This window comes from Centroberyx affinis, unplaced genomic scaffold (assembly GCF_046629955.1).
Source record: "Centroberyx affinis isolate AG114_WGS23_722 - 3 ecotype Tasmania unplaced genomic scaffold, CSIRO-AGI_Caff_v1 ptg005062l_1, whole genome shotgun sequence".
Taxonomy (NCBI): Eukaryota; Metazoa; Chordata; class Actinopteri; order Beryciformes; family Berycidae; genus Centroberyx; species Centroberyx affinis.
This window is the reverse complement of record NW_027282497.1, coordinates 261,526-285,433: the sequence shown is the minus strand read 5'-3', so window position 1 is coordinate 285,433 and position 23,908 is coordinate 261,526. Positions and strand designations below refer to the sequence as shown.

General features: G+C 44.1%; 3 protein-coding genes across 5 annotated transcripts; 1 reads left to right on the top strand and 2 right to left on the bottom strand.

Annotated features, from left to right (window-relative positions):
• Positions 1–85: 85 nt before the first annotated feature.
• Positions 86–6,581, top strand: LOC139666599 (proteasomal ubiquitin receptor ADRM1-like). The gene is made up of 10 exons (XM_071545887.1): positions 86–116; positions 788–1,012; positions 1,124–1,240; positions 2,658–2,781; positions 2,925–3,011; positions 3,228–3,309; positions 4,132–4,373; positions 5,082–5,239; positions 5,780–5,882; positions 6,164–6,581. Exons 2-10 carry the CDS (start codon positions 803–805, stop codon positions 6,265–6,267), a joined length of 1,227 nt encoding a protein of 408 aa, XP_071401988.1. The 5' UTR covers positions 86–116; positions 788–802; the 3' UTR covers positions 6,268–6,581.
• A 110-nt stretch (positions 6,582–6,691) lies between these two features.
• cables2a (Cdk5 and Abl enzyme substrate 2a) lies at positions 6,692–14,880 on the bottom strand. Its single transcript, XM_071545857.1, has 9 exons — positions 14,333–14,880; positions 13,536–13,628; positions 12,006–12,083; positions 11,770–11,869; positions 11,453–11,621; positions 11,222–11,319; positions 10,499–10,605; positions 10,122–10,326; positions 6,692–9,116 (listed from the first exon to the last, which is right to left on the bottom strand). The coding sequence occupies exons 1-9, from the start codon at positions 14,878–14,880 to the stop codon at positions 8,976–8,978; spliced, it is 1,539 nt and encodes a 512-aa protein (XP_071401958.1). The 3' UTR covers positions 6,692–8,975.
• Positions 14,881–17,962: 3,082 nt separating this feature from the next.
• On the bottom strand, positions 17,963–22,385 carry xkr7a (XK related 7a). 3 transcript variants are annotated; one of them, XM_071545874.1, is made up of 4 exons: positions 22,010–22,277; positions 21,853–21,931; positions 19,205–19,404; positions 17,963–18,918 (listed from the first exon to the last, which is right to left on the bottom strand). In XM_071545874.1, exons 2-4 carry the CDS (start codon positions 21,903–21,905, stop codon positions 17,963–17,965), a joined length of 1,209 nt encoding a protein of 402 aa, XP_071401975.1. In that variant the 5' UTR covers positions 21,906–21,931; positions 22,010–22,277. The 3 variants fall into 3 exon arrangements, with proteins under 3 accessions (XP_071401975.1, XP_071401976.1, XP_071401974.1); XM_071545875.1 differs by having other exon boundaries at positions 21,853–21,928; positions 22,019–22,256; XM_071545873.1 differs by having other exon boundaries at positions 21,853–22,385.
• Positions 22,386–23,908: the final 1,523 nt, after the last annotated feature.

Here is a 23,908-nt window from a genome sequence, read left to right as displayed (position 1 = left end):
TATTGGCACGCACTCTGACCAATCACAGTGAGACAGCGGTGACACTCAACCAATCACATTCGTCTTCTTCGTTGGGTTTGACCGTCCTGCAGCAGAGTGATATTTCAGAAAGAAATGTAAGTACAATGTCTTCCTTTTGATGCGTGTTGTGGTTGTAACATGGAGAGCAGATGCATGTTCAGTTTGTGTGTATGCAGTATAAAGTGTAAGTGTGTCCAGTGAGCTGAACGCAGCTGCTGGCTGCAGGATGCAGAGTCATCCGGGCTGGACGAGCCGCCCGGCGCATCTATGGTGCTGTCATGTCCCAGTGGCTGCTTTAATACGGGACACTGGGATGTGTATTCCTTCTGTATGATTTAACATTTGAGCTCGGATTATATTCTGTATTCTGTGTGTGTGTGTGTGTGTGTATGTTCATTTCAGTCCAGTAGAGCCTTATTATCCCTATAGGGGACAATAACAAAATAGCAATGAAGACAGAAAAAAAAAATGTCCAGAATTAATATGCAAACAAGAAGTCTAATTTAGTGGTCATGAATCTAAGACTCAACTGTAAAGATAAAACTAAAAATATGTGACTGTAAACAGAGAGGAGTGACACAGTAGGGGAAACACAACCTCTTATATCTGATATCTGGGACCAATGTCTTCTCATTTCTGCCACATAATATGCAAACAGCCTACATTTCAAGCAGGGCCCAAGTGTTCTCGGGTATAAGACAAAGGTTGGATGGATAGACACATGATTCAGCTCTTCACTGAGGCCTTCCTCCCTCTGTCCCAGCAGCCCGTCCTGCTCATCATGGCCTCTGGAGCGCTGTTCCCCAGTCTGGTATCTGGGTCCCGTGGCTCCTCCAGCAAGTACCTGGTGGAGTTTCGGGCCGGTAAGATGACGATGAAGGGCAGCACAGTGACTCCTGACAAGCGCAAGGGTCAGGTGTACATCCAGCAGACCGACGACTCCCTCATCCATTTCTGCTGGAAGGATCGGACCACTGGAAACGTGGATGATGTAGGTGACAAATGGTGAAATGGTGCCTCTTTCTCTCTTGTTTTCCTGTAGCTATGTTGGCTTATCTGCCTTTTGCATTTTAATCTTCACCCCCTTCTTGCCCTGATTCAGGACCTGATCATCTTCCCTGATGACTGTGAATTCAAACGGGTCAACCAGTGCACCACTGGGCGGGTGTATGTGCTGAAGTTCAAAGCCGGCTCCAAAAGACTGTTCTTCTGGATGCAGGTATGTACCTGGATGATGTGATCATCAAATCGCTATAAAACCCAGACTGATCTTCTAATACTGTATATGATGCATGGTATTCCTTTGGTTTTCTCTTGATAAAAGAAACAAATACATTTATCTGTAAATTTACTAGAGAAAACTTTTATTATGTTAGTAATGTAAAATATATTGACAGCTATTGCTTTTTCCAAGCACATTTTATTTTGTTCTTGTTTAAATAACAAAATAGCCTTAAAGGCACTGGTGGGTAGCTAGGAAGACTTTTTTCTCTGGTTTTTGCAGCGGAAAGTTCATCCAGCAGGTAGCACTGTTTTGTGCAGCAGACATTTAGGCCTTTTATATAATCAGGAGTGTCTTCACCACAGACATTGAGCACATGGAAGTCTAATCAACTCTAAGATTAATTTCAGATGAACATGGGAATGATCACTGCAGAAAAAGACAAGACCATGCATTACTAACAATGCAACTGATCAATGTAGTAAAGCTTCTTTAAAAACATTGCTTAATATGTATTATTAAAAATGCTATTTAACAAAGAAGGGGAGTGGATTTGTCAGTTAATTTTACTGGTCTATTAATTCATTCAAACCTTTATTTAAACTCGAATAACCATTGAGGTTGCCCTCATTTACAATGATGTTGAGTTACAAACAAGTTAAACGTTTAAAATAAATAGGACAAGACATAGATGAGAATAAAGAAAATCAATTAAAACAGTTACACATTGAGGCAGGGAGGTTTGTGATCATGGTTTTAAATTGTCCATAGGTTAGTAGAATATTGATTTTTAGCGTGTGTTGAAGATCATTCCAAGAATTTGGAGCATTAAAATAAAAGGCTGATTGTCCAAATTTAGACCGTGCTTGGGGGACCTTAAGCATAAGCAAGTCATTTGAGCGAGTTTGATAGGGTCCAAGGTTCCAATCCAGCATCATTGAAATGTAAGGTGGTAGCTTTCCAACAAGGGCTTTATAATCCAATACCAATGTTTATTACGCCTCTCTGCCAGAGAAGACCAACCCACCTTATTATACAGAATACAATGGTGAGTACCATAGCTATCACCAGTAATAGCTATGTTGCTTGCTGGAGGAGCCAGCTAATATTGTTTCAGTGTAGCACTGGGTGGTATATGTGTTGAAATAAATTTAGAGTAGAGTGATTGAATGAACCCATAATTGAACTGGAGACATGGGATTGGTTTATAATAAATTAAATATAAAAAAGAATGGGTAGTACACGTCTCACTTTATTTTAGAGGTCTATTACAATTTAATGGATTTTTTTGTGTCTTTATTGAAAACCAATCCTGTGAAGTCATTAGCAAGAAACCAGCGACCTGTAAGGTAAGGTTAGCTGATCGCGAGCTGGATGGAACCTGACTCCACTTTGTCTGCCTTTCTGATATTAGGAGCCCAAGACCGATAAGGACGAGGAGTTTTGCCGCAAAGTGAACGAGTATTTGAACAACCCACCCATGCCTGGAGCTCTTGGTAGTGGAGGCAGCGGGGGGCACGACCTGTCTGCTCTGGGAGGTGAGGCAAGGCAGCATCAGAGTCACACTCACATCCCATAATCATAATCATGTGATGTGTGAGATCCTGAAAAAAAAACATCTTAAAAACTTAACTCCATTCTCCCGCTGGGTGTCACAAGCTCTCTGTGTTTTCCTTTAAAGGGGAGGGCGGCCTGCAGAGCCTGCTCGGTAACATGAGCCACAACCAGCTCATGCAGCTCATTGGACCAACTGGACTGGGGGGGCTTGGTAAGTCCCTGCTTAACTACATAGTGGACTAATGGACGCCGCACGCGGCAATTAGTGGCAGCATTTTCTCAAGCACAGCTGACAGCTTGAGAACATGCTGATCTGACACATTTCTACAAAGAGAGGAATGTCTTGATAAATGCTCTCACACGCTCTGCTCAGAATGTGATGCAAGCAGCAGAATAATATGCCTGTTTTTCTGACTGACTGATCCAGGGGGACTTGGGGCCTTGGCTGGACCGGGCCTGGCCAGTCTGCTGGGCAGCAGCGCTCCTGCAGCCAGCAACTCCTCCACAAGGTATCAACAGAGACTCACCGGCTCACATGCCTATGAAATGTGACTGCTATTTCTACAAAGCCCAGTGTTGTTAAAGGAAAAATACGCCCTAAAAACAGCTATTGGCAATGAACCTTGCTTTTCTGGTTCCATTTTGGTGTTTGGTGGTGTATTTTTCTTATTCCAGTGAATAACTGGCCAAACGCAGACAATGTGACATCCCATTGAGATATTTGCAGTGCAGCTACATTGGAATTTAATAGCAGAATTATAGCAGAATCAACTGTCTGAAACAACAGTAAACATCAGGTTTTTGTATCAGTCCTTCAGAATCAAAGAGCAAAGGCTTCTTTCTGACGTTCAGCCATCATACAGGAAGAAATCCATTATGGAAGAGGCAGAGAGACCGATTTCTCCACCAACAGTAGCCTCAATAGACCAGAACACAATGTAGCTACAAGACATGTTGTGTTTGAGTAAGGGGCGAGACTCGAGTGGAAAAACGTGTTCTCTTGTTGGTAGTGTATGAAAGGTGTTATTATGCTATTGCTATGCCACAAGTTCAAGCCCCTTCTCTGGGGGTTGTCAAAAGGCATTCTGGGAAATGTAGGAATTCGGTAACTGAAGAAGAAATAGATGAGACAGGTTGAGGGAAAGTAGATACAACAAAAGAGTTAAATTACAACACTTCATTACAAAGTAACTCCTGAAATGCATTGAACATCACAGATTGTGTCAGAGTATCATAGGGTGGAATTTTCCTTAAATAATTGAACATGAAAGGGTTTTTCGCCTGGCCAGTGAACTTGGATAGACCATCCTTGTTTTTCTCTCTTCTCTCAGTCCGTCAACAGCGGTCACCCCCACCTCTACCTCCGCTGCCAGTCGGCTCGGCTCCTCCCAGGTGCCGACCACACCCATCACTCCCTCTGCCACCTCAGCCGCCTCCCCCACGGCCACCACCCCCTCCACCCCCGCCGTCTCCTCTCTGGCCGCGGGGGCAGCCAGTCCCACACAGCCCATCCAGCTGAGTGACCTGCAGAGCATCCTGGCCACCATGAACGTGCCTGCCAGCGGGCAGGGAGGTGAGTGGTGGGGCGGCGCCGAGATAAACTACACTCTGAATTGACACGACACAAAACTTAAATGAGTACCGAGGGGAAATTGCACATAATTAGTCCTGATTAGTGTAATTACAACTAATTATGCACTAAATAATTGCTGTTCTGAATGCAACAATCTCCGCAGTACTGTGCAGTCAGCATAATAAACTCAGTTTATTACCAAAGCACAAACTATCAATGCAAATCTGCCATTGTTTTGATTTTATTGTCACACAGCATTAGGCACAGCTATTCATCGTACTGCTTCCTGGATAGTATTTATCACTTTGCCTACAGAGTATATGATGTTAGAGAAAACCTTAGCTGCTGAACAATTTCAAACTTGCCATGTGTACCAAAAACCCTTGATGATCAGCAGCTACTACATAATGCAGTGGGAGTATTTTAAAAGGCTCCTAGTGCTTTCCCCATGCAATGTAATGAAATGTATAGGAATTTCCTGCAACTACACTAGGAGAACCAAGCCTGGCAGAGAAGTACAAAGTTTATAACGGATGGACAAAAGAACAACTTGTGACTTGTGGTCATGGAACGCGTCAGTTACCTTTTTACCAGTGAAATACATTTTCAGACGAACCAGATCAAACAGAAGCACGTTCAGCTGAGAATAGTTTCTATTTGGAGCGGCGGGGTGCTGACTGAGCCAGCGGTGGTGTTTGTTTTCTGTAGTGGACCTTGCCAGCGTCCTGACGCCCGAGATCATGGCTCCTATCCTGGCCAACGCCGAGGTGCAGCAGAGGCTGATGCCCTATCTACCCTCTGGAGAGTCGCTGCCTCAGAGCACAGAGGAGCTCCACAACACGCTCAGCTCTCCTCAGTTTCAGCAGGTAGCGGAGCACACACACACCGCCCTCTACACCTTCCTGTCAATTTCCATTTGATTTGCGATTCAGTTTCATTCGAAAAAGAGGTGAAAACTGTTGACTTTCTCTCTGCCGACATGTTTTCCCTATGCTCCGGGGCAGTTTTATTTGAAGTAGAAGCGAGAGAGAGGTTTTTACTGCTGCATAATTTATCATGTAACACCAGTGTGCAGCTCTACTGAGAATGAATAGTGGAAATTATGACTGTGAGAGCACTTGGGAGGGATTTTTTTAGAGATATGAGTTAGAGTTTCTGGGTTAGAACTGTTAGTAGTAGTTCAACAATCAATAATCCCCAAAAACTAACCTCCCATTCATTACCTGTGGAGCAGTCTAGATATCTCGATAAACATATCAGTCTTGGCTCTCTTATTTCCAACTTGGTAAGGAATTTGACATTCAACTGTTCCTGGGCACAAGAATAACATGTGAAGTGAGTGATAGTCCCCTGTTTGTCATAAGGATCTCTTGTTTTTGGTATTCATGGTGTTTGTCTCTCTACAGGCTATGAGCATGTTCAGCAGCGCTCTGGCATCAGGACAGTTAGGGCCTCTAATGAACCAGTTTGGCTTGCCTGCAGAGGCTGTCGATGCGGCTAACAAAGGAGGTCAGTGTCTTGCCCACGTAAATGTTACAGGACAGACATTGTCACTGTATGTGTCGTTGCTCGAAAATTCCTTCAATGTAAAGAATGTCATTACTTTCCAGAGTGCAGGATCTGTTTTCATTAGCCCAGAGGTGCTATAAAGATGAGATTGAACTGCAGTCACAGGCTTAGATTTTAGGCCTTTATTTGGCTGTGTAAAGTCTGCAAGTCTATTGATTGCTGTGAGCTAAAGAGATAAAGCAAACATTGATTTATTTTACTTGAAATGTCTTTCCTCACAGATGTGGAGGCTTTTGCCAAAGCCATGGAGACGGAGAACAAGTCGGACCAGGAAGGAGACTCCAAAGACAAGAAAGACGACGATGAGGACATGAGTTTGGACTAAGAACTGCTCCAAGGAAATTAACATTATTGCTCATTGTATTTATTTAGCTGCTTCTGCTGTTTTTTAACCGTTTCATTTTGAGGATAAAGATTATGGTCAATACATGTTCTCTACTCAATACATAACTAGACAACTGATATGTACTAATGATACACATTATGACTAAGACACCCTGTGTTCATCCTCCGACATTGTGTTGAGTTAATGTTTGCAAAAAGTCTCATGGAGATTCTTAGGTCTAACTGAATCAACATGTACTCTGCCTGCATGTCAACTACTAGCCCCTCCTATCCAGAGAAGACAAGGGAACAGTAAAATGCTCATAATCACAGTGGTCTGTTGTGAATTTATTTTGCAGTCTGGGTTTTCTGGCCATGATCTCTTTACCTGCTGTAGACTTTATTTACTACCTGTATAGGCCTGAAGACAAACATAGGTGCATATACAGTATACTGTACACTACTGATGGTTCACTTAAAAACAGACAACTCAAACTGCTTGGACTTTTCAGAATCAGAAAATATATTTCAAAAACATTCTCATTTTACGGTATGAAAACAGTGAATATTTACAAAATTGACACCAACCATACAAGTACAACACAGTTACACAGGTCAAAACTACACAGGCTTCTTCTGTGAGGTCTATTTGGATGTGTACTGTAATACAATTAACACCACTGCACTCAGACACTTCACTTTGAATCACTGAAATGACAACTACAACAACCCTCTAGAAAGTGTTCATGATTATCTTTTCCCGATACTGTATGCAATCTCAACATCTAAGTATCTCTACAGCAGCAAGAGAAATGTCAACACGAAATATCACTGTGATAAGATGGTTAACCATTTCCCTGCAACTGTAGTTTCAGGCACTTTGTTCACACTTGAATGTCTTATGGCATCCAAATCTTAAAAGAGTTAGCTACGCCATAAATACTGCAGTCAGGATAATAGCTTTTGGTAAATATAGAAGCAACTTCCATCCACTTATACATCCATCCATCCATCCTTCTCCTAAGGGTGTTAGGCCACCATGTTTGGGTTTCCCCAGTGTCCCAACACTACAATCAGTTAACTTCCATTGACTTACAATGGGATACAGATGATCTAAGTGACGATTCTGGAAAATCCCACCCAAGATGGTAGTTAACATTTAAACTCTTTTGGTCAGATATTTTGAGCCATTCAAAAGTAAGTAGGAAGAACAAATTGGAACATATTTCCTGAGAACTGAAAAATGTGACAACTAGCTAATGTAGTGAGGAATAAACCCCAGTGCATTGTAGATGCACTGGGGTTTGAGACAACATATCCCTGGGTATTGACTTAGGGATGCACCGATATATCGGTATCAGCCAATATCAACAAACAGCAATGTTGGTATCAGTCTGACTTTTTTTACTGCTGCTATTTGGCCGATTATGGAAGTGGCATTTTTGTGACCACGGATTTTGTCGCTTAATGAAACTATGAAACTAACATGGTCTTCTGTTTACAAACCACTTAATTATCTTAAGATAAGCATGTCTGGTGATATCAGCCGATATGGATGGGAAAATGTCAGATTGTTGGTATCTGCCTCAAAAAAAAACACATCGGTACATCCCTTGTATTGACAAGCAACAAGTTTAGTTTAAATAATCCACCTCTATAATTCTGTTGTCCAGCCCGAGACACCATAGTGGTTTTATATTAGCACAGTGTTTCAACCAACATCTACAACAAGAAGAACTGACACCGGGCGTAAGAGTCTGAACTGTATATCCCTAGCTTTCTTTATATTCAGGAACAAGACAATAAATATATGAATGTGGCTGGATTACTGAAGGACATACAAATCCCTCTTGTCAAATGAGTCCTAAAACAACTTAAAGGCCACTTTCTCCCACTGGAGCTTTCAGGCAGACTGAAAACAGCCAAGAAGAGACAAAATCATGTTTTCTACCCACAATCCATACTATTGGAGTCTAATGGCTAAAAATGCATCGATTTCACAGTGGGTCATAGGTATCTACAGAAAACAATCAAGAGTGCGGGTCTTTGCTGTAATTTGCAAAGGCTGCTTGTAAGCAGTACTATACAGGCTGTATAGTAATGATAAAAGTGCAGGTGAATGACTTCCACAGACACAAACAAGTTACATCATAACTGAGCAACATCACATCACAGCAAACATACATTTAAACACTGTATGTTTTCCAACACATCATTTAAATAGAGTTTAAGTTAAGAATGCTATGCACAGGAAAGTTGATTTAAAAAAAAAAAAAAAAAGTCAGGAGAAACCAAAAAAATAAAAGCACCATCAATGTGCTGGTTCAACATCTCTAACATAGAGCTCATGGCTGGATTAACACCAGAACAACACGTACAAAACGCTTCAAAAGACATTCAGAAAGACACACATGCCATCAAGTCTAAAACATTTGCAAACAAGTAAAAATTACAATTATCCTTCATATAAGGGACCCGATTCATGACTGAAAGAAAATAAATAATACCAAGTTCATATATCTGTGAATTATTTGTTTTAAATAATTTACACCACAGGTAAAGGCCACCCACCAGCTGGCTCTGATTCAAATCCCAGTTACCTTCCCAGTACGCTCCCTGACTCACCTCACCATTAAACCGGCGCAGCACACGCCGCTATTGACTTTTATTAATGAAACCAGCGTGCGGTCGGCCCTCACAACGTCCAGGCTAACCCTGCTGCACCAGTCTGCGGTAGTGCGGCATGACCTTGCTCTCGGGGAGGTAAAGTCCCATCTCCAAGGCAACCAGCACCGGGAACTCCAGAGGAATCAACTCCCGTCCGTTGATACGGAAACGCTCCTCCAGCTTCTGCTCCGCCGTGGAGAGAAGACAGAGAGATGGTTTAAGGGGATGTGTGTTAAGAGGTGGATAATTATGTCATGACAGTTGTGCTATAACTGAAACTGTAATTGTCATTTTTTTTGCAGGTAGGCAGAGTAACAAGGCTAGATGATGAAGTGTAATTTCATTTACATTCTTCTAACTTTAAAGTAGCCGCCTTTTGCCTTGATGGAAAGGCAAAGGCTTTGGAAAGAAATTCATACATAGGCATCAACTTCACTATTTATATTTGTCTAAGAAACAAATTCCAAGCATTTAAGCATATGCCTTTAGATCAAAATGGCTTTAAGATAATGAAAAACATAGTACATTCAATCAGGTGTGTCCAAACGTGTGTATACATACGATCAAAGATGTTGAAGACATTGATAAAAAGTGTTTTTTATTTGTTAATTTGAAAGTTATTGCATTTTTAAAAATTCACCCTTTTTTCTCCAGGCAGTTTCAGATAAGTCCAGAAAATCCTGACTGGCTCTCCTCACTCCAGAATTACTGAAATCCTTCCAGTCAGGCCAGTATGCAGCATCTGAACTGGAAAGCCTCCAGTCAGCAGGTTTACCTCATTTAGAGGAGCTGCTGCTGTCGGACAGCCAGGGTCCAGTATTGTGAAGACTTCATATTCATTCAATTTAACTAATTCAGTTCAGCTTTTGACTAAAGTACAGATTCACAAAACATCATGAGGAACAATATTTCCACCCTCAGCCACAGTATATTTGAATTATAATATATTTGAAAACTGAATAATATGGGACCTTTAAAGAAAAATATTTGATAAGTGACAACATGGTTATGTTACTGTTTTTTTTTCTATAGATTTTGTTTACTTTTTTCTTTGCAGGTATTAGTTATAAAGAGGGGTGGGTTGAAGGTAGAGTGTTACGTGTCAATATGTCGTTTTGTGTTATATTTGAACTCAATCAGCGGGGCAGCGCTGCCATTCAGAAGTGTTGTTGAGGAAACTTCACTCACATCAATCAGCTGTCTGACTTCGGGTTTCCGCAGATCGCTGCTGATCTTTGCAGCCAGCAGCACGCACGCTGCAGCCACCAGCTTCCTGTTCTGCTTGTTGAGGCGACCCTGCAGCACCAGCTTCTCAAAGTAAACAAAAGCCATCGCTATGGTGACCGGCTGTAGACCGCACTCCTCGCTCACAGCCCGCATCTCCCTCTTCAGGCTAGTGGACAGCAGGAGAAGTCTCATTGATACATTTTATTTTACTGAGTGCATGGCATGCATACTTCAAACCAGATTCAAAACCACCATGCTTCACACTTATTAACAGATAAGAGGATCAAAGCTCTAGGAACAAAGTGGGAGAAGCAAAGAGGAATTTGATGTCTCTGTACCTTCTGATCTTGCTGAGTGTCAACTTGATGTGGGGAAACTTCTCCTTGAAAGTCTCATTCATGTCTTTCTTCAGGTCGGACGGTTTCACATACTCAATAACAGTTGTCTGCAGGGACATAAAGACAACACACCTGCATATCAACACGGCATCGTCTAGTGTCAGCAGCTTCCTTTTATACGACTTATTGCTGCAATAACACTTTACTGTTTTGCTTGTAAATGGTTTCGATATGAATTGTTTCACACACAATGGTGCCACTGTTGAGTCTTGTGATGTAATCTACTGACCTTTAATAAAATCATGTTAAGGAGCTGCAGTGCACTGTGTTTTACTCTTTATTAGAGTTGGGTGTCAATTCAGAACAGGTGAATTTAATCAATGAACTTGAAAGGCAAACAGGAAATACAACATGAATTTGGATTTAATTGAAGGAAGCAGAATTACAGTTCACTGAAACTGGGGGGGAATTCAAGTGATTCATTGGAATCCAATCACACCTCAGATGCTAAAATGGTAAAACCTTTTACAAATAAATGCATCTGAAATTTGTCAGAATTGACTTCTACTTCCTTAAATTCAATTCAAATTCAGCTTAGTGTGAGAACAGCAAATTCCAACTTACTACATTGACTTGGAATATCAAAACAATTTACAAGTCCCTGATTTCTACAACAAATAAGTACAGTCACCATGTGATGCCATCACAAGAATAAATGCTCACCACATATGAGGCAAATATCAGAACCCTCTTGTGTCTCCCACAGGGCCACTGGGGGTCACTGAGGAGGTTGGGATCATACTCTGCCACTTCTTCTGTACCTGTTAACACACAGGATGAATGAGCGCTTCCATTACATGAGGTAAAACATCTGAGGCCGGTGTATTAGGCCATGTCAGTGAAGAAAGCGTGAGAGAGTGCGTGTTGTGTGTGTAGCCTGAAGTGGAGCCATACATGGGTCCTGTGCCACAGCGTTGTTCAGACGAGCTGGGGTGAAGTTCTTCTGCCCGTTGCCACGGAAACGCGACTGAGGGGTCTGAGCTGTGCAGTTCTCCGGCGCGCCACTGCTCTTCTGCCTCACCAAGGCATTGGTCGGGTAGAGGAACTGAGCGTATGAAACGGTCTGGGGAGGGAAAATGGGGCAGCCGCAAACAAACAGATTCCTCATGAAAATTGTCTGGATCAAAATGCACATTGAAAGCATGTGAGTATATTACAGTATGGGTAGGCAGATATCCACATAACCAAGCACTTATGCAAGACATATTTACCTTGCCATAAGCCCCCAGCTCCACGCCTTCCAGTGAAGGGAGCAGGTCAGCTGCGACCACAGAGGAAAGCCTTTGTCTCTGAGCCTCCAACTTAGGATCACTGGGCAGAAAGAGTCACATGTGTCATTTTCAGCACGTGCTGCACACAAGTCCCTTTGCTGAGAATGATATGGAGTACACAAGAGGAGGATGAAACATAAAAGCGGGGACTCTCTAGTTGGGATGGTGCTTTGTACCTGAGGTGATAACTCTCTCCATAGGGCAGCACTGAGAAAGCAGCATATAGCGACCGCTTGGCACAAATCAGCATGATCCTGCAGGACACAGCAAGTACAGGCAGACAAAACAGATGGTGTGTCAGTCAGTCTACAAGCAACAACTACAGTCACTGCTACACACAACAGCCACATATGACATTAATCAGTATCGGTGCTGTAGAGGTGGGGAGAGGACAGGGATCAGTCACACAGAGCCACTTCTACACTCATCTGCATCACTACAACTGTTGATCAGCAGTGTCGCTACTGAGATGTCAACAACGATCTAAGCTAAAGGCGGGAGGGGATATCTGAGAGCTGGCCCATTTAAACCAGGGAGGAGCAACGGGCAAACAGCACACACTCAATATGGCTTTAGTCTGCTGACACAAACATGGACAAACTAATCTATCAAAAGACTACGTTGCACCAAACAACCAGTGAATACAACTGCATGGTTGTAACTAGCTTTCTGCACAAAGAAAACTTCACAAACACCAGGGGCTTCAGTTCTAGTCCTCACAAAACACTAATCAATAACATACAGTCAGCAGTCTCTGGCGTGGACCCTCAGCAGAAAACAACCTGGACAGACCTTGAGGGGGAGATATCAAATCTCTTAAGGGCAACAATATCTCAATATCTAAATCTCTGCCAGCGTAAACTAGCTTAATATAACTTTTAACAGTGAAAGATGAGGCTGTGCCCGCTGGTATGACTGTTAATTTGGATTTCACCTTTTGTCTCCAACTCAGTAAAATGTATGTGATGGCTTTAAATAGAAACAGAAAGTCACTCAGAACGGTAGGTTAATTTAGGATTGCTAAATCATCATCTGGCACGCATCAGCAAAAAAGTTAAGCTTACATGGAGACCAGAAAACACATGACACACTGGCACACGTGACCGTGAACATGAGCTTGTCTGAGATGGAGTAATGTTCATAAAGCTGAGGAGAAATGAGTGAAGGGGAGTCAGAAAATGATAGTTTAGCTTAAATAAAATGGAGAAAAAAAAGTAAATCTAATGTGGTTTCTTCGTGTCTACAGCCCAACAAATACATTAGTATACTCTGGTTTCTAACACAAGTAAACAGTAATGACAGACGGACAGCCTTCAGTGTGATATTGCACTCTTGCATGAGGGCTATTTCACTGTTGTTGCAAAGCGGTGTTACATTTCCACACGGCACCTCTTTTTGGCTTTTGATAACTTTCCAAGGGTGATTAACTTTACTGTTGCAATCACTGCTCAGCAGCTGTACTACTGTTATTCCTCTGCAAGCCAAAGTAAGTCTCTAAGCAGTGTCTGAGTTAAGCAGCTTATTACAATACTAGCGGGAGGAGAGTAACACTGCTGGTAAATTAAAGGCCTACTTCAAAGTCCAAAAGGAAAATAGTCTTAGTTTTTAGATTTGTCCGACAGGAACGATGATAGGAATCTCCAAAGCAGTAAGCCTGGGCTCCACTCATAAATTCATCAACTCATTCAGTACCTAAAGAGACTAACCTGCATCCCCTGGTGTCATACTGCCTCATACTCTTGATGAAGTGGACTTTCTTAGACACCTTAGGTCCAGGGGAACCAGAGACATTCCTTGATCTGGACAGAGATCAAGAGACACAGAAAGGCCAGCTCATTATTATTGACATAAACATCAACAAAACAATGGATGTTAACAGGCTTTGTCTTGTTCTGGACTAGCTCTCTGAACAAATCTAAATCCCTTTACATCACAGATTTGGAATTAACGCCAAATTACAAGGTCAAGCATCCTTATGTAAGAGGGACAGGGATTATGAATTATCTTCTCCTGTCGACCTGTGGGCAAAAGTATCCTGTCAAATTATAAATCTGGTAACTGATATGACAGAGTTGTGTCTTTTATTTTGAACACAGATTAGATCCACGACCCTGGTAACACAGCAAACCAAGTAGCAGTGTTTAAGAGAAGAGAATACAATAAAACAATGCAAGAAATATAAGAATATAGTAGCCTAAATTGTATACTATAGGATACTGCACAACTATCATAGCAAGTTGAGTGCAACTGTTGTTATACCACAGGGAATCCTATAACAATAACACAGGAGATAAAAATACCATTAAGTAAGGTAGAGTCACTATAAACTCACTATCGAGTACCACAGACACACTGGAAGTCCCTAAAGGAATATTATAATGATTTGTCGTTAGAGGCCGTGATGATGCCACATGATTTCACAAAACAAGGAAGTAGCCAGCAGAAAGGCCCACAGTGGGCACTGAGCTGCAGCCCTCACTGTTTATCCCACTCATGTGCTCACCTTTGCCGTGAATCCAGGGGTAGTGAATTAGCGGCCGGGACTGGGCTGAAAACGGGCGGTGATCTGACACGTGAGCAGGACTGGTGTCCGGGAGGCACGGGTGACAGAGGGCTGTCGGGGGGTAACGTGTCTGCTACATTGCCACCCTCCAAAAATACTTCACTGGCCCCTACAGCGCTTGCCCCGGGTCCCGGAGACATTACCAAAGAAGGTCGGACGGGGCTCATCACTCCGGTCCCCGGGAAAGTAGTAGGAGCGCTGCCGGTGGCGGCGGGTGTCACCTGGGCGACCGTTCCCTGGATACCCGCTGGCTGGGGTACAGCCGGTGCGCCGACGTCCATGAGTCGGGGCTCCTCGGCCGTTTTTTGGTCGATATTTCCATTGCTAAGCTGACACTGGGGCCGTCCGTCGAGGGAGATGTTGTTGAGGAACAGCAGAGCCGCCTGCCTCCGTCTCGAGTCCCTGGCTTTCCTCTGCTGCTCTTTGTGTGTCTTCGCTGCGTTGTTGTTGCTGCCGGTACACTGGAGACCACAGGCAGCGGTCGCCATTCTAGTTTGAAATGTGGCAGTTGAACGTTAAGGAAACGAGCGACCGGTGCGAGCCCCTTAGCCACGCCCACGGAGAGCTGATTGGCCTGAGTAATCATTATGCAAAATAGTTTCGAGAAATAGTCCTAGATGATTGGATGAGAGGGTTATTATGCAAAATTATTCATGTTGCTCGCAGTTGATTGGATGTGTGGAGAAGATGGGCGGTGCGCTGGAAACAAAGAAAATATACATTGTTACCAACTTCACTTGATAGGTTTTCTATAATTTGTTATGATAATATGTTATGACAATATGTTTCTATTATCTATGGGGGGCACCTAGTATTGTTTTTGATTGTCAGACACGTGATATCAGAATCTTTTGCTTTCAACATTTCTCTCACATCAGTATACTAGGTTTATGATACATCATCAATATTTTGTGGCAATGTAGATAGACAATGTTTCCTTCAGCATAACAGACACAGGCAAAAGGAACAATATCAATGTTGATGGTAGAGTGGGTTGTAAGGAACAAACGTACCATGAAAGGATATTTTTATTCATATGTATTATCAAAATTGCCCTTCTACATTGCCTCAAAATGTATATATTTTAGTTATAATTAAATAGAGTAGCCTAATATAACTTAATTTAATCACTAAACACCCCCTCTGTGGACACTTAGAAAGTTTTCACACTAGAACTTCTGCTTCTGAGAAAATGGCAGCAGCCAGCTATTAGCATTTGTGAGCAAGTCAGTGGGATGTGAAACTGTTGCTCTGAGATCAAAGACAGTTCTGGTAAATGGCTCTATTACTTGTTCTGTCTGTTACTACAGCAATAGAAGGAGGGATTTTGATTTTGGTTTCACACTCCATTGACTTGCAAACATGATACTGAAGCCAATTTCTCAGAGACAAAAGCTGAAGTGTGAAAGCTTTTGTGTGTCCCAAGTGGGGTCTTAGTCATGATCAATAGATTAGACTATTGAAAATTCTGGAAGTTCCTTTACAGATTGTAGAGAAACAATGATAGCACCGTGTCAAAAAATGCTGTTTGTGGAAAATAAGTTACAGGTTCATCTGGTGAGAGGTCAGTGACCTCTGTGGATATAGGTATTGCAGGCAAGCAGGGCAGTTCACTAATCCACTGATCCACTGCAACATAGAGATGGGATTTAGTCTCAATCTAATCAGAACAATCTGTCTCCTTAGCACTCTCTCTCTCTCTCTCTCTCTCCCTCTGTCTTGCGGTGGTTCTGTATGGCTTACAGCGTGTTGTAAAGACACCAACTCAGCACAAATCAGGTAAACACATTGCTCTTTATTTTAGCAACAACAACATAATGAAATCACTCTTTTGTTCATCTTTTTTCTTTTTTTTTTTGCTGTGAACAGCAACAGTCTGGCATGACCAGTTTAAGGCTTTGATTCTAGCTTTTTGTTTGTGTTTGAGGTACAGCCCAGCCAAACTCTTTCCAGGACACTGTTTATGGTACGCCATGTTGTTGTTACATGATAGACTCAACAGTTAGCACCATAATCAAAGCCTCTGGCCTTGTTACTGTGACAGTGGTGGCAATGGTGCTTCGTGGGCAATTTATTTCAGTGTCGTCTGGGAAAATGAGTTGACTGGACAGTGTTTAGAACAAAACTGTCATATTTCAATGACACCATTTCATATGAACTCAAATGCACATGACAGGACACTCTCAATATCTCTCGCCCCCCCCCATCCATCCATACTGGATATGTGCATGCTGGTATGTGAGCTCACACACACATACACGCACACACGCAGACACACACACACACACACACTCACACACACACACACACATAGTTCAGACATTTCCCTCTTGTGACTATTCTATAGAACAACAACCTGACACCCTGATTAAACAAGTAGCACATGCCTGAACCATCAATAATATCAAAGCTATTCTCTTAGGAGTCTGCAGCCCATATTTTTTTTTTACATTTTCTCGACAACAAAGTATGGATACAGTACAATTACAGACAGTGCTGTCCTTCTGTAAACCCTCTCTTCGTTGTACAGCTTAATTTACATGGAAATGAATGTCCATTCTTTTGCTTTTGCAGTGTAAGATGGATGCAGTATGAAAAATACAACTGTCGAGAGTCATATCGATAGAATACATCCTACAAACGTAATGGAAATAATAATGTAACTATTGTTCAATACATTACACATTCTGGATGAAGGTGTGTCCTATTAGAATAATATTGATGGCATGGCCCAAAAACAACAGATTGTTTGTAAACACACACAAATCTCTTTTTTTTTTTCTACCTTACCTCAAAAAACAAATATAGTACCACAGGAATGTTGTATATCCCACTAACAGCATGAAAATGCTCAAAGCCTTGTCACAAATATCACATTTTCAACTGTTTTTACATTCAACTCAATACATGTTGCTTTTAAACTGCCCTTCAGCTTTGAGACAGCGGTTTCGGAGACTACTTCAACATGAGTGAATAGCTATGGGAAGTAATGTAGATCGGTACCTGCGTTATATTTAGTGTAGGTCGTGTTTGAAATTAGGATGTGAGTTACCCATCTTCAAATGCCTCGCCTCCTCACCCTGCTACACCTTGCCGCGTGATGTTTCACTGCTAGCTGCCATAAATATTCATGCATGTTGAAGACTTGTCTCTGGTGGTAACTGCCTTGAGAGGATGTGTTGAAGCACCTTCACTGAGGATATTCTACCTCTGATTGATAATCATACAACTCCACTTCTCTGCCTGGGCTCCTCCGCAAGTTCACTGGACAGCGAGCCTTGCTGACTCTTTAACCTCAGTCCACAACTTCTTTCTGTACCACCTGACCTGAGAAATGATACAGAAACCTAAATACACACCATCGTAAGACAGCATGTCAGGATTTCGCCTTGTAAAAAAAGACACCACACACCATCCCTTTCTCTGTCAGTTTGCCTCCGGTGCTCGACGGTACAGAGAGCAATCGAGTAGGTGTGGAGCTGAAATAGACTACTCAGGGAGTGTCATCTGTGCCATTTAGAGTCGGGACGTCTGCACGGCAGCGAGCTGAGTCACAGCGCCTTCGGCACATCACACGGTGGTCTCATACTCCATCATTTCTTTGGGCGTACCCAGACAGCGGTACTGGATCCTTGGCGTGACCGGCGCAGCACCTTCAAGCACCAGGATGGTTTTACGCAGCCGACGGTCGATGAAGTGGGCGTCCCAGGCGGGGTACTTCTTCCTGGGTAGATCTATTCGGATGACCGGCCCCTCAGTCCTGGGGGTGAGGCGGGGCACCGGGGCCTGAGCTCCCCGAGCCGGTCGTACCTGAAACACGTCCCCGTCTACCGCGGACCCCTGCTCTCTGTCTGCCCCTTTAGTTCTCTGAAGGGTCCTGGGGGGGCTGCTCACCAGGTCAGGGGGAAGGGTGGAAGCCGGGGAGGCGAGGGAATCCACCGGCCCCTCCTTCTCCACCATATAGCCCCACCCTGAGATGGGGCCATCAGGGTGCAGCAGACAGTAATACACAAACATGAAGAAGGTGCCCAGAGCGTAGCTGCTGGCCACCACACACACCATGATGACAGCGTAGAAGTCTGAGGTACGCGGGCCGCGGTACAGGTACCAGGCAGTGGTGAGCGCCACGTTCTCTACGAACACAGTCAGGCTGTAGATGAGCATCCTGCAGCGAGTGCGGCCCTCTCTCACACTGAACCAGCAGAACACATACACAATGCCCACCATCATGTTGTAGATGATCTCCTCCCATTTGGACATGCAGAAGTCTGTTTCACCTTGAATTATCCAAAATGTCATGATGCACCAGTGGGCCACGATGAAGATGCCAAAGTAAAGCTGGAACACTGAGGCGAACAGCGCGAAGGCCAGTGTGCGGGCGCCGATGGTGAATAGGTGCCACAGGATCTGAACTATGACGGCCTTGTAGGTCATGGGCAGCTTATCATCTCTGGAGTCCCTCAGGACTTTCTGATAGGAGGCAATCATCCAGGCCAGGGATATGAGCGAGGCGGAGGCTGAGAGCCCTGGGGAGAGAGAGAGAATGGGAGGTGGGAGGAGAGAGATACAGTATGGAGAGGGGGAGGGAGCGAAAGAAATTAGAGGGGAAGGAAATGGCTTCGGGGGAACGGTCTTACCATTTAGCGCAGCAAGAATATGTGACACATTTCTCCTGCTCTGCGTGTGCCTCAATAAGGCACTAATCACTAGTCACGCAGAGTGTGGGCTAGAGATGTGTGATGGACTGATGTCAGGATTTATTTTTGACATGTTGACGGTGTCTGTGAGGATCGATCACCGGGAGGGACTCACCCTGCAGGGGCAGGACCTGGCTGGCCTGGATCATGATGCTGAGCTGCAGCACCAGCTGAGGGGCGCTCTTCAGGAAGGACTCCAGCAGACGCAGCATGCTGATATCAGCACTCTCAAACATCATGCGCCAGTAGAAGTGATGGCGCTCGTGGTCGCCACGCCAGCGGCTCTGCACCCCCAAGTACAGAGCGTGGACATACCTATGGAACAGAGTCAGTGATGGGGAGAAATGGAGCAGAATTCAGAAAAGTGCATCAGTGAATTCAGCAATTTTTTGGGGGGGATGAAAGAAGTGAGATTAAACAGAATTCTAGGTCATTATATTGTGCTTCAAAACATTTTTTTCCCATCAAAGATAGACTCTCAGAAGTCACAGCTCATTACTCCAAACTCGGGAGCTGTCAGTAGATCTTGCCAAAATAACTGGTTGCTTCCTCCTCTGGGGTTTAGATTAGACTGGAATTGAACTGAACTGCTATGTGGTTTTTAATTCTAGTACAGGCATCAGAGGGGGAGATTGTAGAACTTGTCAAATCTCTCTTCAAATAAAATAAATCAGAGGGCCACGGAAAGAAAAGTAAGAGGGGAAGAGGGGAGAAAAGAAGCCATATACATGCACTCATTCCGGCCTTCAGGTTGTAGGGTTTCAGAAAAAACGAGCTCGTCGCAAATCCCTTGTTGAACTCCTGAGCTCCACTGGCATGTAGTCCCGCCCCCGTCTCAACACACTCTATATTGACCTTGTGTAGCAAACACATACGACTTTGCACGCACACGCAAATTCATTCACACACTGTGCACACACATATTTGCACATAAATGTGTTTGCTTTGAAGATATGAAGTGACGTGTTTGTACTAGGCAAATATACAGTATGTGTAAATCATTACCTTTATCATCACACAGCACCTAACCGTGAGTGTTTGGAGAAAAGATTGGTGCTCGCTGAGGACTGAAGCTAAAAATGTCTCAGTAATTGCCTCAGGGAGAAGGGTCAGAAGTGTCCCATGTCAATAAGCCCAGTGAACCAGGAGGGAGTTTGTGTAACCCTTTTTTGTTCTGGTTTCCGCTACACAAAGTGTGCCTTGGGATGTCTCACACTGAGAAAATAGAGCGTACGTGCTGTAATGAGGGTCAAAGAGCCACACAGGACACACACACACTGTTTCATTGTGTCTGCATCAAAGCTCATATCCCATCCGGTGCGCATTGGCATTTAATTCTAATAGCCGGCCCAAATTGATCCCGGTTCACCTGACTATGTATCAGTGACAGATCATTCCTGAGTTAACAGCTGAGGGTAAAACACACAACGGTAATCCTCTTAATGTGCAGACACGCCGGTCTGAGAGCAGCAGCGATGAACAGAGCACACACAACAGCTTTAATGGCATTACCGGTAATTCTGCTCTGCCACGCTGCTTTAACGTGCTCCTGACGCGCGCACACACTTACACACACACACACACACACACACACATACAAGTCTCCGTCTCCATGAGGAAATAAGGAATCAATAAATATTGCCCATAGGACTGTCTAAAGAGGCAGGAAGAGAGACCACAGAGAGAGAGAGGGAGAGGGAGAGATTGTAGGCCTACAGATAGATAGTATAATTGATTTGTGTCAGATTTCTGTATCATCATAGTATCTGTATAAATACATTATTTGTCTTTCTGTAACATCACAATATCTGTATAAACACATTATTTGTCTCTCTGTATCATACACATTATTTGTCTAACCATCCTCCCACCACAGTTCAGCTGGATGCCTCTTCCTGGCTGGCAGCAGTTCAAGCCTGTCAGAATCAATCAGTGCACTCTGAGCTTGAGGACTGCCTCACCATCACTGACTGAGTAGCTGACCTACAGACCTACTACCATCCGTGTGAGAGTAATGTGAAAGTGTACACTAGTTTGTTTTCAGCCTCACAGCCTGCCTGGCAATTAAACGTGTTTGGACTCTCAGCTGACAGGATCAGACTCAAAAATCTCAAAACTACTTAAGCTGGGAGATTTGAGGATGTGGATTTTGCAAATATCAACACCAAAGTACAAGCCTAAGGACTGACACGACACAAACAGTGATAGGCAATCAAGTACACAGATCATCCATCACTGTGCAAATATGAGGCGACACTCCTGACATTTATGACTACAGATCTCCTCAGTTCACATTATGGTTTGGGAACAATATAGCTCTCCCCACCCAGCAGAATGCATACATCCCAAACAGTCAGGCTCTTCCTCACCCAAAACCCCTAAAGACAAAGGGATTTTACTATATTTGTAAGGCGATTGGTGTGGATGAGTTGACGATTTTCCCCGGGAGATTATTGACCTAGAAGCGCGTCAGGAAAGGGGGGTGGAGCCTAATTCTCCCTTTCCAAGCCTGGGAGACATCAAACAATACAAAAGACATTTTGGCATTTTGGGCACAAGTCTTCTCTGAATGATTATGTTTCATAACCATTTAGCCACGGGGAGTGTTGCTGGGCTTTGAAGAAGAATGCATGAGCGACACCCACACACACACACACACACACACGCACGCACGCACACACACACACGCGCGCACTGAGAGAAAGGCAGGGACAGAGTGTGTAGTTTACCCTGTCAGATGCCGTTATGAGTGGCCGGTCTTACCTCCAGACCTGCGCCAGCTGAAAGACGTGCACGACGGCCTGGAAGAGCCACATGAAGGCTCTGCAGCAGCCCCGGGCTCCTCCCCTGGTGCCCGTCCCAGGCAGCACCCCGACCGCGGCAGTGCGGCCAGCGCCCCGCTCGTCGCTGTCCTTGGTGCTGAAGTCGCTCTCCGCTCCCGACGCGGCGACCACGGCCGCAGCCGCCGTGCCACTCTCGGTGGTCTCCGAGTAGTCGTAGGCGAACCATCGGAAGCTCAGCACCTGCACGACCACGGACGGGACTATCACAAAGACCAGAGTCAGTGCAAACCACCAGTAGTCTCTCCTTAGGTAGTAGTCCGCGGCCAGCCACAGGTCTGAGGCCCCGTCCGAAAAGAAGACCAAAAGGGCGCACAGCGTCCAGCAGCAGTCCGAGAGGGAGTAGCGCTGCTCGGCGGGGCGGCGCTGGGGAGACCGCTGGTCCGACCTGGACGGGCACTCGGGCGGGATTTCGTTTCGTAGAGAGACGGGTGCACCATCAGATTTAGCGGCCATGTTTGTTGTAGAGAAGAGAGTGAGTAAGAGAGATGGGAAAATGATGGAAGGGGGGAGGGGGGTCGTGCAGCCTGTCTGTATGCATGCGTGTGGGAGAGAGGGAGGGGAGAAGGAGGGAGGGAGGAGGGCGAGGGTAGGTGAGAGAGAGAGAGAGAGAGAGAGAGAGAGAGCGAGAGAGAGAGAGATCCACCGCCGCTAAATCCCGACTGAAATCAAGAGGCAGGCTACTGTCATGAATCAGTGATTATAGAAATACGAATTTAATGGCGGTCTAATGACATAAAAATTCTAGGAGACTGACCTCATACCTTTAGAAGGAAGGTTTCTCCATTGAATTGCTAGTTTACAGTTCATTGTGTAGCCTGTAGGTTCACCTGAGGCTATTCTCTTGCATACTACAGTAGTACGGTACGGTAGTACGGTCTCCAATTAAAAGACCGTATATTCCTTAATGTCAGAAAGATCTCCTTATTGGTAGGCTACATATAGAGCCACTATCAAATGTGCTGTCACCTTCTGGTGGAAATGTGAAGCACAGAGTCTGTTGATGTAACTCGGGAAAACTCGAAGGTTGATCAGCTAAAAGGGTAAAAACCAAACTGATGTTTAGTCTAAGTTAGGAAGGAAAAGGCTTTATTTCATAGGCTGAGGAACATCAGCATCTGTCCAGCGCGCGACCGTCAATCTTTCAGCAGCACCCCATCCTTTCCCTCTGATTAAACAAATAAAACTGTCTTTTTTTTTTTTTTTTAAATACCACACGCGCAGTTTCTTCAAACCGTCGCATTTTTTCCCAAAAGTCTTAGCAGCTTATGCCCTGCGGGCTAACAAAGTTGAAAGACAAATTAACACCAGGAGGGATGTCATCATCACTCCGAGGCCTCTGGTAACCAGTTTGGGACTTGAGGAAGTAGAGCAAGCACACGCACGTACGCACGCGCACGCAAGCACGTGTAGTTTAAGAGTGTCCCGAAAAGTGAGGTTGGTCTCTTCAGGAATACAACAGGCCTCTGCTTCATCTCACTGGCCTTAAGGAAGGTTATACTGTATTTGTATAAGTCTACTCGGTGATAAAAAAAAAAACTAAATGGGCCTGAGATCAAAGATATAGATCCATCGCCTTATGATATACAGTTCATTAACTTAATAATTTCATTAAAACTTGTTCAGATCATCAATAGACCTATGAATATATTAGTTTAGATGAACGTGCAAATTAACATTATTTGATAGACCAGGCATGTCTTATGGAGAATGTTCTTTTCATGTAGGAAATTTACTTTTTTAGGACTTTTATCTCAGTCATACTTTGGTGAAGCAGCCTGCTAAGACTCACCTATGAAACATTCAGTTGTCCAAATGCAGCATCTAGTCTGTGTTTTTACTCTGCTTTTGTTGCATTCATTTCTCTCTGCCTTTCTGCTGCTGCAAGCCTGGGCCGAAGCCGTTTCCTCATTGGCCTGATAAGCTCTTTGCTGTGGACACAAGGCTCTGACCTCTGCTGCAGCTAAACTGGGCCAATT

Coding starts and splice junctions, on each gene's coding strand:
- LOC139666599 (XM_071545887.1), top strand. CDS start 803: ATGGCCTCTGGAGCGCTGTTCCCCAGTCTGGTATCTGGGTCCCGTGGC. Junction 1,013..1,123: donor CCACTGGAAACGTGGATGAT/GTAGGTGACAAA, acceptor GCCCTGATTCAG/GACCTGATCATCTTCCCTGA. Junction 2,782..2,924: donor CGACCTGTCTGCTCTGGGAG/GTGAGGCAAGGC, acceptor TTTCCTTTAAAG/GGGAGGGCGGCCTGCAGAGC.
- cables2a (XM_071545857.1), bottom strand. CDS start 14,880: ATGGCGACCGCTGCCTGTGGTCTCCAGTGTACCGGCAGCAACAACAAC. Junction 11,870..12,005: donor GGAGAGAGTTATCACCTCAG/GTACAAAGCACC, acceptor CTTTCTGCCCAG/TGATCCTAAGTTGGAGGCTC. Junction 9,117..10,121: donor AAGTCAGACAGCTGATTGAT/GTGAGTGAAGTT, acceptor ACGGCGGAGCAG/AAGCTGGAGGAGCGTTTCCG.
- xkr7a (XM_071545873.1), bottom strand. CDS start 22,385: ATGGCCGCTAAATCTGATGGTGCACCCGTCTCTCTACGAAACGAAATC. Junction 19,405..21,852: donor CAGCTGGCGCAGGTCTGGAG/GTAAGACCGGCC, acceptor TCTGTTCCATAG/GTATGTCCACGCTCTGTACT. Junction 18,919..19,204: donor CCAGGTCCTGCCCCTGCAGG/GTGAGTCCCTCC, acceptor CTCTCTCCCCAG/GGCTCTCAGCCTCCGCCTCG.